Raw genomic sequence first — 21,408 nt, forward strand, 5'->3', positions numbered from 1 at the left:
AATATTCCGGCCAATACATACGAAATCAAGTCCGGCATAATTCACTTGATTCAACAGACCGGATTGTTTGGAGGGGAAGCACATGAGAGCCCGAATGATCATCTGGATCGCTTCCTAATGTGCGCAGACACTGCGAGAACAAATGGGGTTCCCCAAGATGCTGCTAGGCTGAAGTTGTTCCCATTTTCTCTAACTGGGCAAGCTTTGGAATGGCTAAGAACACTAGAACCCGGATCAATCACGACTTGGGCAGGATTGGAGAAGGAATTCTTGTCCTACTACTTTCCTCCCTCGAAGACAGCAATGCTCAGGGGTGAGATCACATCCTTCCACCAACCCGAGCACGAAGCGCTCCACACATCTTGGACCCGATTCAGAAAAATGCTGCGCATGTGCCCTCATCATGACATACCCAAGCATCAATTGGTGAGCGTCTTCTATCACGGATTGACACCCACTAACAGGGCTATCGTAGACTCCGTAGCGGGTGGAGACTTGTTCAGGAAGACAGCAACAGAGGCGCATGACATGATTAACGAGCTGGCTAGGAAAAGTGTGCAGTGGCAAGAGGAGAAACTCGCTGGCCCCACAAGGCAGCGGGTGTTTGCTGTGGAAGAACAAGAACAAAATCCGGGTGTTGCGGATTTGAGTAGGAAGATGGACGTCTTGTTGGCAAAATTCAGCCAACCTCCCACATGTGTGCATTGTGGCGGCGACCACCATGGAAAGGACTGTCAGGTAGGGAGCCCTTTTGCTGGAGATGGGGTGGAGATGGTCAATTATGTTGGGGGGCAACCGAGGTACAACCAGAACTATAACAACTACAACCCCAACAACCACAACTCCTACAACAACAACAACAACTATAGGAGGCCTCAGCACCCGAACCTATCTTACGGGAATTCAAATCAGAATGTGCTTCGACCTCCCAGCGGTTTTGTTCAGGAACATAGAGAGCAGGGGCTTGGCATGCCCCCATATCAACAGCAGAACCAATGGCCAATGCAACCTCCTAAGGAATCTCGGTTTAAATTCAAAGCTTGAACAATTATTTCTGCAATTTTCTTTTCTTTTTGTTTTGGTTAAATTTTGTTGTTAGTTTTTAATTCGCATTTTTATTACATTGTCAAGTTTTGCACCCCATACTCTCTCTAAAAAAATCGCCCAGCTCGGGCGAGCAGGGCACTGACGCCCTGCTCGCCGAGCTGGTCAGCCGAGCCAGCTGTTCGGGATTTTTAATCCCGAACTAAAAAAAAAATTATATATAAAATAAAGATAAGGATAGGGGATGACTCATCATCCCCTTCCTTACCTTCTTCTTTCTTTCTTTCTTTCTTTTCTTCTTTCTTTCCTTTTCTCTCTTTTCCCTTTTTCCTTCACAACCTAACCCCCCAAATCCACCATACTAACCCGAATTCAACAAACGAGGTATGAATTCTTACCTATTTTTGATTTCTAACATGTTTCTAGGTTTAGATTTTAGTTTAGGGTGTTAATTTTTGAGATTTGAGATAAACCTAAGTTTTGGGTTTTTCATCTTTTTTCTCAAATAACCTTTTACTTGCTTTTAATTCTTGACATTCTTGCAACATATAGTAACATTATGACTAATATGTGGTTTGAGTATGATTTTTGTTCTTAATTTGTGAATATTTGGAGAAATTGCTCAATTTGGGTAAAATCTCCATTTTAGCTCAAAGTTCAACTATTCAGTTTATAGTTGAAAACTTGCCAATAGAATTCTATATCACATTCTTAACACATTTTAGTCACTGGGAATCCTTAATTTTGCACGAATTTAGAATTACGGGTAAATTACTTAGGGACTGAAAGCTTATGGTTTTGGTCCCTAAGTTTCTAAACTATGGTTTTACCTATTTACTGGTTATTTGGGGGTTTTTGTTCAACTTTGTGAATATGTTCTAACTAGTCCATTTTTGGTCTATTCCTCAGGTACTATGGGTAGAAAAGGCAAGGCTAAGATCACGGTTGAGAATGAAGCCAATTCTGACATCGAATTCAGCGACACCCTCCAAGCTAAGTATGACCCACCTTTTGGACTGGTCGATGAGCGAGAGGGGCTGTTGTATCATTGGTTTTCTAGGCAAGAACTTGCCACTCTAATCATTGTTGACCAGAAATATCTAGCATCTATAGGTCTGGAAAAGGATTTCAATGAAATCCTAAAATTCCACGGTTGGCATAGACTGGCCACAAAAAGGACCCTAGTGTATTACAACTTCACTTTAGAATTTCTGACCACCTTGAAAAAGGAGCTGCCTGCGGGGTGTGGTAAGCATTCTTTCAGACTGAACGGTAGACCCTATCGTCTCAGTGACACCACGATAGCAGCTTTGATGGGAGTCTATAACCATCCAAAGGCAATCTCGGGTTTTGAGGAACCCATGACAAAAGATAAAGCTTGGGAAAAATTAACAGGCTTATCAGAATTTGACTACCGCACTGCTAGCCCCGTCCACCTTTTAGACCCATTATTAAACCTTGTACACAAGTTTGTGGCTCACAACTTGTTATGCAAAAATGAGAGCAATAAGATCTCAAAGACAGAATTGCTCATACTGTGGTGTGTGGCCAACCATAAACCCGTTAATAATATCAAAGCCATCTTTGAAGGCTTTTCAAGAAAAACAAGTAAAAAATGCGGGTCCGTTGGCCTTGGAAATTTGGTTACCAACTTCCTTGATAGCCAATTCAAAGATTTGGACATTCAGGAAGTTGGTTTCTACCCAACTTTGCTTAACTCCACATTTCTTGGGAGATCTACTTTCCATTCAGTTTTAAACAGGAACTCATCTAGAGGAGCAAGCTCTAGCAGAAGGGTGTGGAAAAGAGCACGAAACCCACCACAACAGGGAGAATCTGAGGAAGAAGGAACTGCCGCAGCAGGAGACCAAATGGAAAACCAAGCGCCGGGGACGGAGGCCCAGTTCCAAGCCATCAACACCATGATGGCAGAAATGAGAGATCTTAACCTACGGACCCTTAACATTGTTCAACAGATGGACCAACGGTTCACTAACTTTGAGCAGAATATGGACCGAAGGCTTTCGGGTCTTGAATACGTAGCGGCAGACTACTGCGACCGCTACAACATGCCTTGGCCATACCCTCCGGCCGATCAGTAAGTTGTCTTCTCCACCCTAACTTTTTACACTTGTTCTTTATGGTTTGTGATGCAATGTTGGAACTTATTGCATATTTTTAGTGTGAGGAGGGGTAGACAAACTTACAAAAATTTGTATAATTTTTAAATTTTTGTTGCATCGTGTCTAGTTTAGTTTTGCGTTTTTCGGGTTTTATTTATGTTTTGCATGTTTAGGATCTAAAACTGTGAACCTCCTTTGAATCTAAACTTCGTTATTTGTCCTTGAGGGCTGAGAACCGAATCTAAGATTGCATAACAACTAGTTTAGGTGTAGGATACAATCCTTGTATCTGTAAAAGCATGAGCTAAAGTTTGCATTTAGACCCTAATTTTGAAGAAATGCTAAAATCATTACTTAGGTAGATAACTTAAGAATTGAAGGCATGTGATATTAAACTTGAGTTTGGGGAGAACTAGTAAACACAAAATTGAAACCCAAAGAATTGTGAGTTGAATTTGAGCCCAAGAGCGAACATCAAAAAGCTCTTTTTCTTGACATTTTTGTGTGAATGCTTTGACTTGTGGAAAGATTACAGATTTTGCACCTAATACTGTATTGAACCTACATGCAATGATTTGAGATGGTAGACGATGAAATCAGCCTTATTAGAATTAACCCTTTTCTTTACCTTATTTTCTCTTTTTCATCCACTCTAGGAAGCCCCTTTGAGCCTATATTTTTGTAGTTTGTAGATTTTTTTTTCATCCTAACCCAATTTTTGCAAACCATCACTTGGTTTGTTACTTAACCCAGTTTTTGCAAAGCTCGAATTGAGCCTTTGTTCTCTTCTAGCGCTTTATCCTTGTTTATGGCATCATAGTAGCAAGCCAAAAGGCTGAGAAGTGATTGAGCAATGCTATCAAAAAAAAGGGAAAAACAGAAAAAGAAAAGAAAAGAGACAAACAAAAGAAGGAGAACTCTATCTCCCAGTTCTTAAAATCAAAACGTCTCAAAGAAAATATAACGAATAAAAAGCTCAGTCACTTCATACTCGCTAAAGCCATTTTAACTTTGTTTTTCTAGCGCTAGAACTATTAACCCTTGTTGTACCTTTAACCCTCTAACCACATTACAACCCCAATTCGAGGTTGTTTTTGATATCATCGGAGTCATATAGCATAGTAGAGGAACTCGGATGAACGTGCAAAATCAACGTAATCCTAAGTAAGAACATAAGCCTGTTGGAAATTAGGCTAAGGTATAGCAGCGGAAATATAAAAATTTTAAACTATTTCCATTTAACCACAAGATCTGTTAACCGTTATTTCATATAAAGAGGGATAAGAAGAAATACCTTTTAGATGTTCTATCTACCGTTGCAAACGAAGTGCCCACAACTTCAAAGGAGATAGAAACTGTCTACCAATCTGCCCCTATCCGAAACAGACCTTCCAGACCTCTGAACGACAATCCCTTCGGTGGAAACGTGTAAGAATATGTCCAGAAGCTCCTGTCCAAAAATTGCGACGATCCGACGGTTCAATCTCCGGGAATCTGCGAAATCGTGAACTGACCTGATGTAGGAGTAGTAAAACGAATTTCTCCCTTTTATTTGTTTTTCTTCTTCAGTTCCCAAACACGAAATAAAACACGGGAAGATTAATTTAGAATCAACCGTTGAATAGCAACCAAAGTAGATTGCCTCTAACTAATCAACACAAGATCAAGGATAAAAGAAATAGATGAAAATCAATTGATCAAACGAAGCCGTAGAGAAATCTCGTCCTCGAACTAGGGGTGTCGAATTTTCTCTCTCTTGGACTAGGTGATTTTCGAAAATCACAAGTAGGGTATGGCTTGCTTGGATTTCGAAAATCTCAAGGGAAGGGGTATTTATAATCTCTTGTATCTAATCCCTAGTTAGATAGAATTAGGTTACTGAATAGGAATTCCATTCGGAATAGAATTCCTAATTATTATTTCACTATATACACTACAACAAAATCAATTTTTAGTGGGGAAAATTTAGTGGGAGAAATTAATTCGCCACTGAATATGAGGCGTTTGTGGCGAAACTCGTCTTCACCACAAAAAGTGTTTTTTTAATGGGGAAGTTGAAAACCGCCACAATAATTAATGCATTAGTGGAGGGTTCATATATTCGCCATAAATAAAGCACTATATTATGGGGAATTTTGGATTCGCCACAAAACAAAATATATTTTGTGGGGAATTTAATATTTTCCCCACAAACGAAATATATTTTAAATACTTATATATATATATATATTTAAGGGTTAAGGTGCAAAAATACCCCTAACGTTTTGGATCAGGAGCAATTTTACCCCTAACGTCTAAAATGGTGCAATTTTACCCCTAACGTTGGAAGCCAAGAGCAATTTTACCCCTAACGTTAATAAATTAGGTCAATTTGAGAAATAATTCATCAAACTGTCTTCTCGGTCATGAATCTTGTCATCTACACTTCATACGTGTGTAATTTTATCAGTAACAAATTATAAACATACGTTGGGATGTGAAAAAAAAATTAAAAAATATATTGTCTTTTTGTACGAATTAGACAAAATAAATTCAAAAAATTCACCAAATTTATAAATATTAATATCAAATTCTATTATTAAATTATAAAAAACATGAAATCCTTTTTTCAGAACAAATTGTTATGCAATTGGTGCGGAATAAGGAACAAAAATATCTGTGTTTTATAATAGTGTCTGAAATTGACCCAATTTATTAACGTTGGGGTAAAATTGCTCTTGACTTCCAACGTTAGGGGCAAAATTGCACCATTTTAGACGTTAGAGGTAAAATTGCTCCTGATCCAAAACATTAGGGGTATTTTTACACTTTAACCATATTTTTAATATAATCTTATAGAAACGTGATTATTTCTCTCTTTCTCTCCATTGTAACCTAATTCACCTCTCTCTCTCTTCGGCAGTCTCTTGCGCCGCTTCTCTGTCTCAATACCATCGCTCTCTTTTTCTTCCTCACTTTCAACAGCGACAAACACCACTTTCTCTTACCATCTAAAGGTATGCTATCGTTCAATGGTGATTCTGCATCTGCCTTCCTCCGATTTCACTGGCAGTTCTCCTTCAAATGGCAGCAGCTTCTGTTCTGCGCGATTTTCCTTGAAGAAATTTCTTCCTATCAAACCTAAAATCGTTCTATCCGAGCTTCAAAATCCACCTTCAACAAGGTAAACCGCTTTATTGTTTAGCAAACCTAAAGTTTTGATTTACTCTCAAATTCTCTGTCTATTTTAAAGTTATGGAGTTCCTGACACTCCTCTTTCAGTTTGCTTAATCGGTCATTTTGTTGCTTGCTCAAATGATCTCTTTTTCGGATTTGGAGCCTGAGGTTCTCTTTATGTATTTTGATTTCAGAATCAAACAAATGGCTTGGTTACTTGAGAAATTGATGACTTTTTTCCCCCTGGTTGCTGTGATGAATTTGGCTTTAAGTACAGATCCTATTTTGGTTTGCTCTGTTTGCCTTTTGTGTTGCTGGATTGATTTAACTGGTTTTTTATAAGTCATTATTGACACTTTGAGGTTGTTTGGAATCCCCTTGGTGAATTAGCTTGAGGTTTTCATGTCATGACTTTATGTTCTGCACCGTGATGGACTTTGATATATTTTGGGGATCCTCGAGTTCCCCATTTTTGTCACTCTAGAATTTATGTGCTTGTGTTTGGATGTAATTATATCTCGTGGGTTCATTTATTATGGCTCTAGTTCAAAATGATTGGTTAAACTATGTACAAGAAATTTTTGAATTGAAATGGTAAGTGTAGGTAATGAAGAAGAATGACTCTTATTTCCTAATCCCTGAAACAAACTTTAGGGGTTTTGAGAGTTTGAATCTAATGGTTTTAGCATTCAATTCTATTGAAATAGCAATCAGTTTGCTTTGAACCTAGGTGAGTAATTTCATTAGTTTTTGTTCTATGGTCATGCCCCTAAACCAATGCCTCTTTGTTGAAAAATAAGATTGTGAACCCCTTGCCATATTGTCTTGTAGAGGCCGTATTGAGATTCCTAGATGAGAAGACTAAATCTCTTGTGTTGAGTTACTTGACAAAACTCAGTATCACTCTATAATACCCATCAATGTCATGACTTTCCATTCTTAATATATAAAAACCATCAACAATTGTTCATCTCCTCCAATTGTAATTAAATTGATGCAGTTTCATTAAGAAAGATTAATGGCTGCAACGTTTAAGCACGGAGATGAAGTTAGAGTTAGAGATGAGTTTGCAAGATCAATAAGCAGAGTTTGCAAGATCAATAAGCAGGTCTATGAGTAGGAATTTATCAGCTTCAAGAAACAGGAAAAGTTGGGGTTCAGGTAGAAGCAGTATAAGAGAAGTATGGGGTAATCAAGGAGATGTGTTTGGACGGAGTGAAAGAGATGAAGAAGACCTCAAATGGGCAGCAAAAGAGAGGCTTCCAACTTATGATAGACTAAGGAAAGGGATTTTGAAGCAGGTTTTAGATAATGAAATTGTTGATTATTAAGAGATTGATGTTACTAATCTTGGTATGCAAGATAAGAAACAACTTTTGGAGACTATCCTTCAAGTTGTTGAAGAGGATAATGAGAAGTTTCTACTTCGACTTAGGGAAAGAACTGATAGGTTGCTTCAACTACTCTCATCATTTTTTTTCAAACATTTTTGTCATTAACTCTGTTTGAAATACTGATCAATTTTTAAATCAATGAGGATAAAATTGCATTTTTAGTACTAAACATTTTTTAGGTGCAATTTTGCCCACATGGTTATGCCCTTAGTTCAGTTTTACCCTTTAATTTAAGAACTTTTGTCATTGATATGTTCAAAGTTACAGATGAATTATTCGTTGGTACTTTTGATCATGATTCACTTTAAAAGAGGCAAAACTGAAATAAGATGAATGTGAAATTGCACTCTCATAAACATTCAAAAACGTTACAGGTACTTTTGACTCTTAATGCTTTAATTTTATTTTAAATGAGTTCTGAATTTATGTTTTGAATTTGTTGATATTGGCAGGGTAGGAATTGAGATTCCTAAGATTGAAGTTAGATTTGAGCATGTATCAATAGAAGGAGACGCCTATGTTGGAACAAGAGCATTTCCTACTTTGGTGAATGCATCTTTGAATACAATATTAGAGGTACTTGTTATTTCATTATAGTTTAAATTGAACATGTTTTCTTGTTTCACCAATTAGGTTGTATTTTCTTATTTCACCAATTATTGACATGTAGCTCTGTAATTTTTTTAAGGCATGATACTCATTAACATTACTTTTCAGGTAGCTTGGTCTCCATTTATTTGTAGAGGGAATTTGTGAATATGATCATGGAGTTGAGGTGTTGTGTCTCAACTGGTAACACATCTTGAACCACCACCGTTTGTGAGAGGTGAAATCAGGTCAAAGTTCTCCGAGCATGAGGTGGAGAAAAAGTGTTTTTGCGCTTGGACTTCTTGTAGTTAAAACTAATTAGATACTTAAAGTGCAAGTATTTTGTATTGAAATTTTCAATTTTAAGTAAGGGTAAATAATTTATTAGTCCCCTAGTTTTTATCTACACACTGTTTAGTCCTCCTATTTTGAAAAACACATTTTAAGGTCCCTATCTTTTACCAATATTAACTCTGTGGTCCTTTTATCTACTTTTTTAAATTTTTAACCGAACATATCTTAGCTTTTAGGACAACCACAGGACAATACAAATTGACCATGTTACTCTGTTATTTCATATATGTTTATTTATGCTAAAATATAGCGGTTACAAGTCTAAAAAAACTAGACAAAAGGACCAACGGGTTAATATTGGCAAAAGGTAGGGACCTTATAATGTGTTTTTCAAAATAGAGAGACTAAACAGTGTGTTAGGTAAAAACTAGAGGACTAATAAATTATTTACCCTTCAAGTAAAGCAGTGCTTTAGTTGTTGACTACTATTATAATTTATGTTATATATATATTTACAATTTTTCATGATAATCGTGCTATCATTTCGAATACCATTTCAAATAAAATGTATTAAGAAAATATAAATAATTATTGCTCAAATTGTTTTTTTGCATATTTATAAAATTAATGCGGGTTACTGATCTGAATACAAAATAAATTGATATTGGCTATTGCTGACAGATCAAAATTAATTCGTCACAACAAAGTTACTTTTTATGGGGAAAATTTGGCCACAAAAACATAGCTTTTGTGGCGCTGTTTATTTGCCACAACCAAGTTAAATTTTGTGGCATCTTTGTTCACCACATTAGCTTTACTTATTGAGGGGTAATGTTTCGCCACAAAAACATATCTTTTGTGGCGTAACTTTTGCCATAGTAGATGTATCTTTTGTGGCGAACATGTGTTTTGTGGCGAGATTGATTTCACCACTAAATATTAGCTATTTGAGTTGAATTCATTTTTTGCCATTATAGGTTTTAGTGGCGCACTTATTATGGCGAACTCAATATTTGCCACTAAAACCTTTAGTGGCGAAAATTCGATATTTTGTGGGGAAAAAATTCCCCACAGAAAAGCTATTTTCTTGTAGTGATATCTAATATATTAATGATAATAATAATAACCTTAGTGGATAATAATAGGAGTATATTAATCTAATTAAAACTCCTAACTTAATTATCTCTTAATTAATTTAATTCATATTCCTAATCTAATTAGGAATAACAAAATCAAATTAATTATTCATGTATATTACTACATGAATTTCGACCCCCTTATGTCCATGGGCCTTGTTGGGCTCAATTGGGCTTCTATCAATTAATTAACATCTATCTCTCTTTTAGGTTCCAAGTCTTATGTGTGATCCATTAGGTTCTTATTGCTTCTAGCCGTATGCAACGTTATTAAAATATTTAATCTTTGCATAACGGAATGATGTACAGAGTATGTGATTAGCAAGTCCGTAATCATTCCCCCAGAGCTATAAGAAGACAGGTTGATTCTGTCGTTAACCTTTCCGTATTAGTTACAGTATAATTCGATCCTTTATCAACTACATCCTTGAACTGAATCTTATGACTATGGGTGATGTCAAGTCACATATAGCGAGACGTTCGTTTTACTTGTACAGGCCGAGTCAACTCAAAAAGATAGGTTAAGTGAAATCTGTATTTCTTACTCTTAAGTTATCACCTTGCAGGGATTTAGAGTCGAGTCTTCCACAAGCGATCTATGGATGTATCTCCCATTTATCGGGAGTGATAAATGCTCAATTCAATATATAACGACTCCGCAATTACTTCCTGTGATACCCAACGTCTACTGTTCACATCCCAGAGTCATCTTTGTTAAGGATCGTGTTACACCAGAGTCAAAGCATCACATTCCGTAATCCAGAATACCAATTAATATTCCTTTGAGTCTGAGGATTAGTTATACCTATTAATACCAATGAGATGAACAGGTGACAAGGATGAATCTACCCATCCTGTTATCTCAAATCGGATCCCCAATCCTAATGAACAACGTTTCATCGGATCTATGTAACTGTCCAGATATCTGTATATATGAAGCTTGTGAGATCAGCTTTCTGTCGGACAGAAGACATTGTTACATACAAGTCTCAACAGTGATATGTCAATCCCAAACATATCACTTGACTTGGGGTGGTTTTAAGTTTATCAGTTTACTATAAAGTTTTGTCTCACTCCATGCTTGTATGAACACTTTATAATCACTTTAAATAAACTTACAGATTTCCTTTTATTAGACTTTATTTAGTGCTTAAAAGGGATTGCCTTTATATAGTTATAAAACATATATCTCATTAAACAAATGATATAAAGAACAATTCATTTACATTAAGTTTGTATCCTAGAACAATTGTCTATAGGACACTAAACCCCAACATACTCCCACTTGGACTTAAGCCAATTGTTTCTAAAACTTATCCCACTAGAAGTTAAATGACGATCATGTATTCTCTGGGTTAAAGGCTTTGTCAACGGATATGCAACGTTTTCCTCTCTAGGTACTCTTTCTATTCTCACATCTCCTCTAGCCACAATCTCTCTAATGATGTGGTATCGCTTAAGGTAATGCTTGGATGCATTATGAGACTGTGGTTCCTTTGCTTGCGCAATGGCTCCATTGTTATCACAGTACAGTGTAATGGGATTGACAATGTCAGGCACCACACCTAGTTCTGTAATGAACTTTCTAATCCAAACCGCTTCCTTTGCTGCTTCCGCAGCTGCAATATACTCTGACTCGGTCGTAGAGAAAGCTACGCTTCCCTGCTTGGAACTCTTCCAACTGACCGCGCCCCCATTCAAGATAAACATGTATCTTGATTGGGATTTAAAATCATTCTCATCTGTGAGATGACTTGCGTCTGAAAATCCTTCTATTTTCAGATCACCTTCTCCGTACACTAGGAACATATCTTTAGTTCTTCTCAAGTACTTAAGAATGTTCTTGACGGCAATCCAATGCTCGTCTCCCAGATTACGCTGGCGTACGGGACTACAGCCATGCGTCTTTTTTCATCATCGGTTTTAGGACATTGATGATTGTTTAACTTTACTCCATGTAGCATGGGTAAGTTACCTCATTTCGATTCAAGCATGTTAAAACGATTTAGCACCTTTTCAATGTATGTAGCCTGTGAAAGACCAAGCAGTCTTCTCGATCTATCTCTGTAGATCTTTATACCAAGTATATAAGCTACTTCACCAAGGTCTTTCATTGAGAAGTTACCAGATAACCATACTTTTACCGACTGTAGTAGAGCAATTTCATTTCCCATTAATAATATATCGTCCACATATAGTATGAGAAATGCTATAGAGCTCCCACTTGCTTTCTTGTAAATGCAAGCTTCTTCACAATTTTGTTCGAAACCAAATTGTTTTATGGTTTCATCAAAACGCTTATTCCAGCTTCTAGATGCTTGCTTGAGTCCATAAATGGATCTCTGAAGTTTGCAAACTTTATTTGCATCCTTCAATATGAAACCTTCAGGCTGCATCATATATACATCCTCAAGCAGGTTTCCGTTTAGGAAAGCTGTTTTCACATCCATTTGCCAAATCTCATAATCGTAGTGAGCGACAATTGCAAGCATGATTCTGATTGATTTGGACATAGCCACAGGAGAGAAAGTTTCGTCATAATCAATTCATTGCTTCTGACGATATCCTTTCGCTACTAACCTAGCTTTGTAGGTGCCAACCTTTCCATCCATGTCTGTCTTCTTTTTGGAGATCCACCTGCACCCAATGGGTATTATCCCTTCGGGTGGATCAACCAAAGTCCACACTTGGTTAGTATACATGGAATCCATTTCAGAATCCATGGCCTCAAGCCATGCTTTAGAATCTGGACTAGTAAGAGCCTCTTCGTAGTTTTCGGGTTCGTCGTCTAACACGGGAACCTCATTATCATCTCCCACTAGAAAACCATATCTAACTAGGAGTTCACGAACTCTTTGTGATCTACGAATAGGTGGCACTCGAGTCTCATCTAATGGGACTCCTTCGGGTACCTCAACCGCCTCTGTTGTTTCAGTCGGTGTTTCTTCTTCTTGAACTTCTTCAAGTTCAATCATGCTTCCCTTTTGTGTTTCTTCGAGAAACTCTTTCTCTAAGAAGGTTGCGTGCTTGGATACGATTACTTTCTGATCATCTGGATGATAGAAGTAATATCCCATAGTTTCCTTAGGGTATCCAATGAAGAAACATTTATCAGATTTCGAATTTAGTTTGTCGGACGCAATGCGTTTGACAAAGGCTGAACAACCCCATACTCTCATAAATGAAAACACGGGTTTCTTACCAACGAACAATTCATATGGTGTGGAACTAGCGGACATAGTTGGTACTCGATTTAGGGTGAAGAGGGCAGTTTCTAAGGCATAGCCCCAGAACGTCTTTGGAAGTAAGGCCATGCTCATCATGGATCGTACCATATCTAATAGGGTCGGTTTCTCCTCTCGGACACACCATTGTGTTGTGGTGTATAGGGAGGTGTCCATTGTGAGCATATCCCACATTCAGTTAGATAATTCAGAAAATCATCTGAAAGATATTCGCCACCTCGATCAGATCGAAGCGTCTTTATTTTCTTTCCTAATTGATTTTCTACTTCATTCTTGAAGCATTTGAATTTCTCAAAAGCTTCTGACTTGTGCTTCATCAAGTAGATGTAACTATATCGGGTATGGTCATCTATGAAGCTTATGAAGAATCTGAATCCTCCTCTTGCTTGGACTGACATAGGACCACATACATCTGAATGAATGAGTCCTAGAGTGTCTGATACATGCTCACCTTTATTGCTAAAGGGTGTCTTAGTCATTTTACCTTTTAAACATGATTCGCATATTTCCAATGATTCGGGATCGATTGGATCTATAAGCCCATCTGAATGTAGCTTTAGCATGCGTCTCTTGTTTATATGGCCTAAACGACAATGCCACAAGTAAGTTGAATTATCTAGCTTATGTCTTTTGGTATCAATTGCAAAAGCAGGAATTTTGTTATCTAACACATAAATCCCATTTTGTGAAATTCCTGAAAAATAAAAGATCGAATCTTTATAAAAATTGCAACTCTTGTCTTTTATTGAAATATGAAAAGCCGTCCTCAACAAGACGGCTAATAGAAATAATATTTCTAGATATTCCTAGAATATCCTTAGGCTGCATCCGGTATCAAATACCAAAAGATTCAGACTGTGAAATTTCAATATAAAACATACCAGATGTTGAAGTCCCGGCTTCTTCCCCTTTTGAGGAAGGCTAAGTACACCAACAGTTTCTTTTCCAATGCCCGTCTTCACCACAGAAGTGGCACTCTCCTTTGGGCTTCTTTATTTCCTTTCCCTTAGTTTTGTTGGGCACGGCTTTCTTACCTTTCTTGGGATGTTTAGGATTGGGAGAATTCCCTTTCCTCTTCTTTGATCCCTCTATGACAAGAGCCGGTATGGCTTTGTCTTTCTTCATATTGGGCTCAACTGACTTGAGCATATTTGCAAGCTCTTCAAGAGAGGTTTGCAAGTCATTCATCTGATAGTTCATAATGAACTGTGAATAACTCTCTGGGAGGGATTGAAGAATTAAGTCTATGCTTAATTCGTTATCCATCGCAAATCCAATACTAGAAAGTTTGGTAATGTAGCCAATCATCTTGACACAATGTTTCATGACAGATGTGCCCTCTTGCATCCTACTATGATATAGCAACTTGGATATCTCGTAGCGTTCCCACCTGGTTTGTTTCCCAAACAATTCCTTTAGGTGCATGATGATGGAATAGGCATCCATTTCCTCATGTTGCCTTTGTAATTCCGGTGTCATCGATGCAAGTATGATGCATCCGGCATGATCATCATCAGCCTTATGCTTCTGGTAAGCATCAATTTCCTCAATGGGAGCATCATCATTAGGGAGAGGGGGTATCGATGTATGACGTACATACCCTATTTTATCGAACTTCAAAACAATTTTGAGGTTACGAAACCAGTCGGTGAAGTTTGAACCATTCAATTTGTTATCGGTAAGAATGTTTTGCAGATTGGTTTTAGTCATGATTATAAGAGTGGGTTTAATTAAACCTGAGAGTGAGAAAGAGTAAACGTATGTCATTCATTTGCTTAAAGTATATCAATCTAAAATTATAGGCCTTTTAGTTTATTTTAGATTGCTCCCACTATTTTGCCAAATTAATAGCCCTCCATATTAATTCGAAGAATTTCACAAATCCTTTAGTGAGCTAGGATCCTAACTCCTGAGATTTCGCCTTGAGTTTACTCAACAAGCTAGTCTCATTCATTAGGTAGATTCATGTAATCAATCACATCTTTAATGTGATTCCTAGGTTATTGGGTTACTAACCACATTAGTAACTAATATGCTATTCATATTAATCCCAACCATCTTGCCCATTAGTTTATGACAACATGAGTTTACTCATCCAATTATCATAATCTAATTTAAGTATTACCCCATATTAATGAAAAATGATTTTCGATAATTCAGGTGTTACCGAAAGGACCCCGAGCTTGAGTTTACTCAACAATCCAAAGGCCCTCAGCACTGCCGGCTGAATTATAATATTAGGGAGGGGCAACCGATTTTAATAACTTGTTTATTTACTTAACTTTTTCATGAGGGATTTTATTTTAGGTCTCATAATCTAACTTAGTCTTGATTTGCTTTAGCATACATCAGACACATACATTCACATACATTAGCGTTATGGACATATCATCTAAATTATTCCGTCGAGCCAGAGACGGAATAAAAGGGCAAACCTAAGGAAATACTAACTATTACATATTTCTCTTTAGGTCCTCCGTCTTCTCCATGGCGCCTTGAAATTACATATTAATTTCTATACTACTAAAGAAAACTTCAATTGAATTGAAGGGAATCAGATGAGAGGAGAAATTATAATAGATAGTAGAAAGGCAGGACTTGCATGCCCTATTTCAAAAATACCAAAAGACTAAAAGATGGTCCCAATATGTCCATAACTCCAAACATGCATAGACTCAATTAAATAAATTTAATTGGTTGATTACATAACTATCTTATGTAATATTTATGTTAATCACATTAACTTATCAAATTAACTTTCATCCAATTTTACTTCTAATAGTTTCTTATCTTTTATATTAATATTTAGATTAATATAACTATACAAAACTTTTATTATGCACGTCCCAATTATTTTGATTTTAATTCATTTAACATTTTGATTTACAAATTGGTAAAACAAACTTTTAAACGAATTTTTCATTCGATAATCAAAACAAAAAACTATCAATTTCTGAAACATATATATATCAGTTCTAAAACGGTTTTAAAACGATTTTCAGAAAATAGGAAAAACTACTATAGATTTCTTGTTTTATCTTTAGAATTAATAAAACTGATTTTATCAATCTAACTATAAAACTAATAGATTTTGTTATAATGATTATCAACCAAAATAATTAGGAACATACACATAATCCTTTTTAATTAACAATTAATTAAAACTTATTTATCTTTAGAATTAATTAATCAAAACAATTTGTTAATTAATCCTAACCATAAATATTTATTCAATCCTATTGAAAAACTTCTAAATTTTCATATATGAAATAACGGATTTAACGATGGCTCTGATACCACTGTTGGAAATTAGGCTAAGGTATAGCAGCGGAAATATAAAATTTTTAACCTATTTCCATTTAACCACAAGATCCGTTAACCGTTATTTCATATAAAGAGGGATAAGAATAAATACATTTTAGATGTTCTATCTACCGTTGCAAACGAAGTGCCCACAACTTCAAAGGAGATAGAAACTGTCTACCAATCTGCCCCTATCCGAAACAGACCTTCCAGACCTCCGAACGACAATCCCTTCGGTGGAAACGTGTAAGAATATGTCTAGAAGCTCCTGTCCAAAATTCGCGACGATCCGACGGTTCAATCTCCGGGAATCCGCGAAATCATGAACTGACCTGATGTAGGAGTAGTAAAACGAATTTCTCCATTTTGTTTGTTTTTCTTCTTCGAGTTCCCAAACACGAAATAAAACACGGGAAGATTAATTTAGAATCAACCGTTGAATAGCAACCAAAGTAGATTGCCTCTAACTAATCAACACAAGATCAAGGATAAAAGAAATAGATGAAAATCAATTGATCAAACGAAGCCGTAGAGAAATCTCGTCCTCGAACTAGGGGTGTCGAATTTTCTCTCTCTTGGACTAGGTGATTTTAGAAAATCACAAGTAGGGTATGGCTTGCTTGGATTTCGAAAATCTCAAGGGAAGAGGTATTTATAATCTCTTGTATCTAATCCCTAGTTAGATAGAATTAGGTTACTGAATAGGAATTCCATTCGGAATAGAATTCCTAATTATTATCTCACTATATATCTAATATATTAAGGATAATAATAATAACCTTATTGGATAATAATAGGAGTATATTAATCTAATTAAAACTCATAACTTAATTATCTCTTAATTAATTTAATTCATATTCCTAATCTAATTAGGAATAACAAAATCAAATTAATTATTCATGTATATTACTACATGAATTTCGACCCCCTTATGTCCATAGGCCTTATTGGGCTCAATTGGGCTTCTATCAATTAATTAACATCTATCTCTCTTTTAGGTTCCAAGTCTTATGTGTGATCCATTAGGTTCTTATTGCTTCTAACCGTATGCAACGTTATTAAATTAATTTTCAAAGAATTATATTTAATCTTTGCATAACGGAATGATGTACAGAGTATGTGATTAGCAAGTCCGTAATCATTCCTCTAGAGCTACAAGAAGACAGGTTGATTCTGACGTTAACCTTTCCGTATTAGTTACAGTATAATTCGATCCTTTATCAACTACATCCTTGAACTGAATCTTATTACTATGGGTGATGTCAAGTCACATATAGCGAGACGTTCGTTTTACTTGTACAGGCCGAGTCAACTCAAAAAGATAGGTTAAGTGAAATCTGTATTTCTTACTCTTAAGCTATCACCTTGCAAGGATTTAGAGTCGAGTCTTCCACAAGCGATCCATGGATGTATCTCCCATTTATCGGGAGTGATAAATGCTCAATCCAATATATAACGACTCCGCAATTACTTCCTGTGATACCCAACGTCTACTGTTCACACCCCAGAGTCATCTCTGTTAAGCATCGTGTTACACCAGAGTCAAAGCATCCCATTCCGTAATCCAAAATACCAATTAATATTCCTTTGAGTCTGAGGATTAGTTATACCTATTAATACCAATGAGATGAACAGGTGACAAGGATGAATCTACCCATCCTGTTATCTCAAATCGGATCCCCAATCCTAATGAACAACGTTTCATTGGATCTATGTAACTGTCCAGATATCTGTATATATGAAGCTTGTGAGATCAGCTTTCTGTCGGACAGAAGACATTGTTACATACAAGTCTCAATAGTGATATGTCAATCCCAAACATATCACTTGACTTGGGGTGGTTTTAAGTTTATCAGTTTACTATAAAGTTTTGTCTCACTTCATGCTTGTATGAACACTTTATAATCACTTTAAATAAACTTACGGATTTCCTTTTATTAGACTTTATTTAGTGCTTAAAAGGGATTGCCTTTATATAGTTATAAAACATATATCTCATTAAACAAATTATATAAAGAACAATTCATTTACATTAAGTTTGTATCCTAGAACAATTGTCTATAGGACACTAAACCCCAACAAAGCCGAGAGTAAACACTTTAGCCACCAAAATTGTGTGAAATGAGTGAACTACCTATGGTGAGGTGTTTTACTTAGCGATCCCCTCAAGCTCGTTTAATTGAACATGTGTCCTTTTTATTAAAACATATGACCTATGATAATTGAAATGCGGCTTTTGGATATCGTGTCTCTACTTTGTATTTCCGAATGCATGTAATTACAGATGCTCGAAATTGTGTCAAGCACCTAGTCAAACCGGGAGGTTTTCTAGCTTGCTTGTGATTGCGGGTTTAGTTTTTTAGTTTACTTAGGGACAAGTAAAGTTTTAAGTGCGAGGAGGTTTGATAGGGGTCAAAAACCCCTATCTTTGGGTACGGTTTTAGGACGGTTGTTAGCGTTATTTAGTTAATAAGCGAGCAATTCTCGCATTTAAATGCTTTTGTGTGAGTTAGTTAGAAATTGGAAATGTTTTATTTACTTTTCGTTGTTTAGGCTCGTTTCATGATCAATTTAGGCAAATACGGCCAAAATAGCAAGCATATTATAATTCCGTTATCTTTTGAAGCTAATTGATCCGTCAAAAGTCGCACCAAACGAAGCGTTTGCTCAAAATAAGCGATTGGCGGGTCAATTTAGCCTTTGGACTAATGCTATCTGGAGTTTTTATGCATGCGCAGGGATAAGTTCGGGCGAAAAACACACTTTTGGCATTCAGCGACCGCGCAGAGGCGTGCCGGGTAAGACTGCTCGACGAACTGGCCTATTTAGGCCAGCTCGTCGAGCTGGCCCTCAGGGGCTTGCTCAGCCTGCTCAGCCAGCTCGCCCGAGCAGGCTGTGCCTACTCGCCTAGCAGGCCCTCAGAGGCCTGCTCGGGCGAGCAGGGAGCCTGCTCGCGACGAGCAGTGCCTGCTCGCCGAGCAGCTCGCCCTACTCGTCGAGCAGACCTGCGGGAATTGGTCAAAAAGACCAATTCCGCCCCCACGACTCCACGACCGGCCCCACGACTTCCTACCTGCATAAGGACACGAAATAGGTCAAGAAAAGGGCCTGAGCCACGCCTATAAATAGGATTTTTCCAATGTAAATTAGATATCTTTCATTAATTGTAAATTACTTTAGCTTTCCCCTTGAAATTCCTCTCCATCTCCTCCATCTTCTTCAACCTCCATTGAAGCTCCTTCAAAGCTATTCTTCGAGGAATATTCAAGGTCCGTCCTTAAGACCTAGGAAGCCGGCTGCAGAGTAGATAGGTTCCTTGAAAGGGATTTTCGTATCTCCTTTTACCTTTCCTTGTTTGTACTCTTTGATACAGTCTATGAATCCTAGGCTAATTGTATCCTGTGATATTATTCTTCATCTTTAATAATATTTTAGCTCTTATTTTGTTCTATGCTTATTTTTTTAATCTTTGTCTTACGCTTTATTCAATTGGGTTAACTCATTCAAAAGCCCCAAAATCTAGTAGGCACATATTGTGAGCTGAATCTGACCTAGTCAGAGCCTAGGAGATTGACGACCTCTTAGTTGATTAAGCCCAAATTACTGAGCCTTAGACCTAGTTTCGGCCTTACAAGTGAATCACACACTAGGAACTTCAGGAGGGTAAATAGGGTTAATCGCCTTGAATACAAGTGACTTAGATTAGGTTTTTAATTAATAGACCTAGTAACCTAACTTCATTATTATCGTTCATACCATGTTCCTTCGGGTAATTGCATTAGTGAAAGATCACCTAGGAGTAGTTTAACTTAATTAGGCGTAGAATAACTTAGTTAGAATTAGTATAATTTAGCTAGGAGTAGCGTAATTCAACCTAGGATTAGATTAACTTAAACAAACAAACTCAAAACCCACAAAGCCTAGATAACACCTGAGACCAAGTAATTCGATACTTGTGGTAAATAAGTCCTGTGGATTCGATACCTGGACTTTCCAGATTTATTACTTGATAACGACGGGGTACACTTATCCCTTAGTGAGTCTCCTTTACGGGAGGCGCATCAGTATTCCATGATTGGGTACTCTTCTTAACGGTTCTTTGTACCTTTCCCATGCTTCAGATAAGGACTCATCCTCTTCTTGAAAAAAATGAGAAACTTCATTCCTCAACTTGATTGCTTGTCTGGGCGGAAAGTATTTCATTAAGAACATGGTAGCCGTCTCCTCCCAGTTTGTGACAGATCCTGGTTGTAAATTCTTCAACCAATTCCTTGCCTTATCCTTCAAGGAAAAGGGAAATAGTTTGAGTCGGATAACCTCATCACTATCATTTCTGTGGGTACGAAATGTGTTGCACATGGTGACAAAGTCTTGGATGTGCACATTTGGATCTTCATTTGGATATCCTCCGAACTGCACAATTGTTTGTAGCATCTGAACCATTGACGCTTTCACTTCGAACATTCGATTGCCTTCCTCTGGTAAGACGATGCACGACGAATGACCCTCCGTAGATGACCTGGAGTAATCCTTCATCCACATTCTCTGGTTACCATTATTATTATTTTCAGTTTCACCATGACCCTCCTCATGGTTCTCATTCTGTCTCTCGTCATTTGGCCTTTCGACTTCGCGCTCCATTCTGATGCGTCTAGATTGCCTAAGTACTCTTCTCCTTCTTCTGTACATTCTCTCTATTTCCACGTCTATAGGAAGGATAGGAATACCTTCTCTTCGCATACAAAACTAGAGACCGAAACAAACAACCAAAGACTAGACAAACAAATGGTTAACAGGTAACAAAATAAGCATACGTATTCTTCAAAACTTTACGTTTAAACAATCCCCGGCAACGACGCCAAAAACTTGGTGTGTAAAATAGGGACGCTAGTAAGTGTACTAGGTCATCTGTGGTATTTGGTTAGATACTTGATTTGGTTGAATGGTGTGTGAGATCTTAACATAAAAGACTTAAACGGAAAGTAAGACGAATGAATTCAAGATAAACAAGCACAGATCTAGCCATGCGCCTAACGAACAACTGTGCCTAACTCTTACCGCAGAATGGTATAAATTTATATTCATGAGTTGGGTCTCTCTCTCTATGGTCACTAAGGTCCGGTGT

The 21,408-nt window shown here is 37.1% G+C and overlaps 1 protein-coding gene and 1 non-coding gene across 3 annotated transcripts; both read left to right on the top strand.

The window, feature by feature from the left end:
* Nucleotides 1-6,035: 6,035 nt before the first annotated feature.
* On the top strand, nt 6,036-9,124 carry LOC136221546 (pleiotropic drug resistance protein 2-like). 2 transcript variants are annotated; one of them, XM_066008921.1, is made up of 4 exons: nt 6,036-6,330; nt 7,324-7,773; nt 8,170-8,293; nt 8,435-9,124. In XM_066008921.1, the coding sequence occupies exons 2-4, from the start codon at nt 7,679-7,681 to the stop codon at nt 8,471-8,473; spliced, it is 258 nt and encodes an 85-aa protein (XP_065864993.1). In that variant the 5' UTR covers nt 6,036-6,330; nt 7,324-7,678; the 3' UTR covers nt 8,474-9,124. The 2 variants fall into 2 exon arrangements, with proteins under 2 accessions (XP_065864993.1, XP_065864992.1); XM_066008920.1 differs by lacking the exon at nt 7,324-7,773.
* Nucleotides 9,125-20,349: 11,225 nt separating this feature from the next.
* Nucleotides 20,350-20,456, top strand: LOC136225237 (small nucleolar RNA R71). The gene has a single exon (XR_010686963.1). It is a non-coding gene; the product is annotated as a small nucleolar RNA R71 (small nucleolar RNA).
* The last annotated feature ends 952 nt before the right edge of the window (nt 20,457-21,408 follow it).

Source organism: Euphorbia lathyris, chromosome 3 (genome assembly GCF_963576675.1).
Source record: "Euphorbia lathyris chromosome 3, ddEupLath1.1, whole genome shotgun sequence".
Lineage (NCBI taxonomy): Eukaryota > Viridiplantae > Streptophyta > Magnoliopsida > Malpighiales > Euphorbiaceae > Euphorbia > Euphorbia lathyris.

Excerpts from the sequence above, each read along its gene's own strand:
- LOC136221546 (XM_066008920.1), top strand. The coding sequence starts at position 6,179 with ATGGTGATTCTGCATCTGCCTTCCTCCGATTTCACTGGCAGTTCTCCT. Across the intron at positions 6,331-8,169 it reads CAAAATCCACCTTCAACAAG|GGTAGGAATTGAGATTCCTA; the intron begins GTAAACCGCTTT and ends TGATATTGGCAG. Across the intron at positions 8,294-8,434 it reads CTTTGAATACAATATTAGAG|GTAGCTTGGTCTCCATTTAT; the intron begins GTACTTGTTATT and ends ATTACTTTTCAG.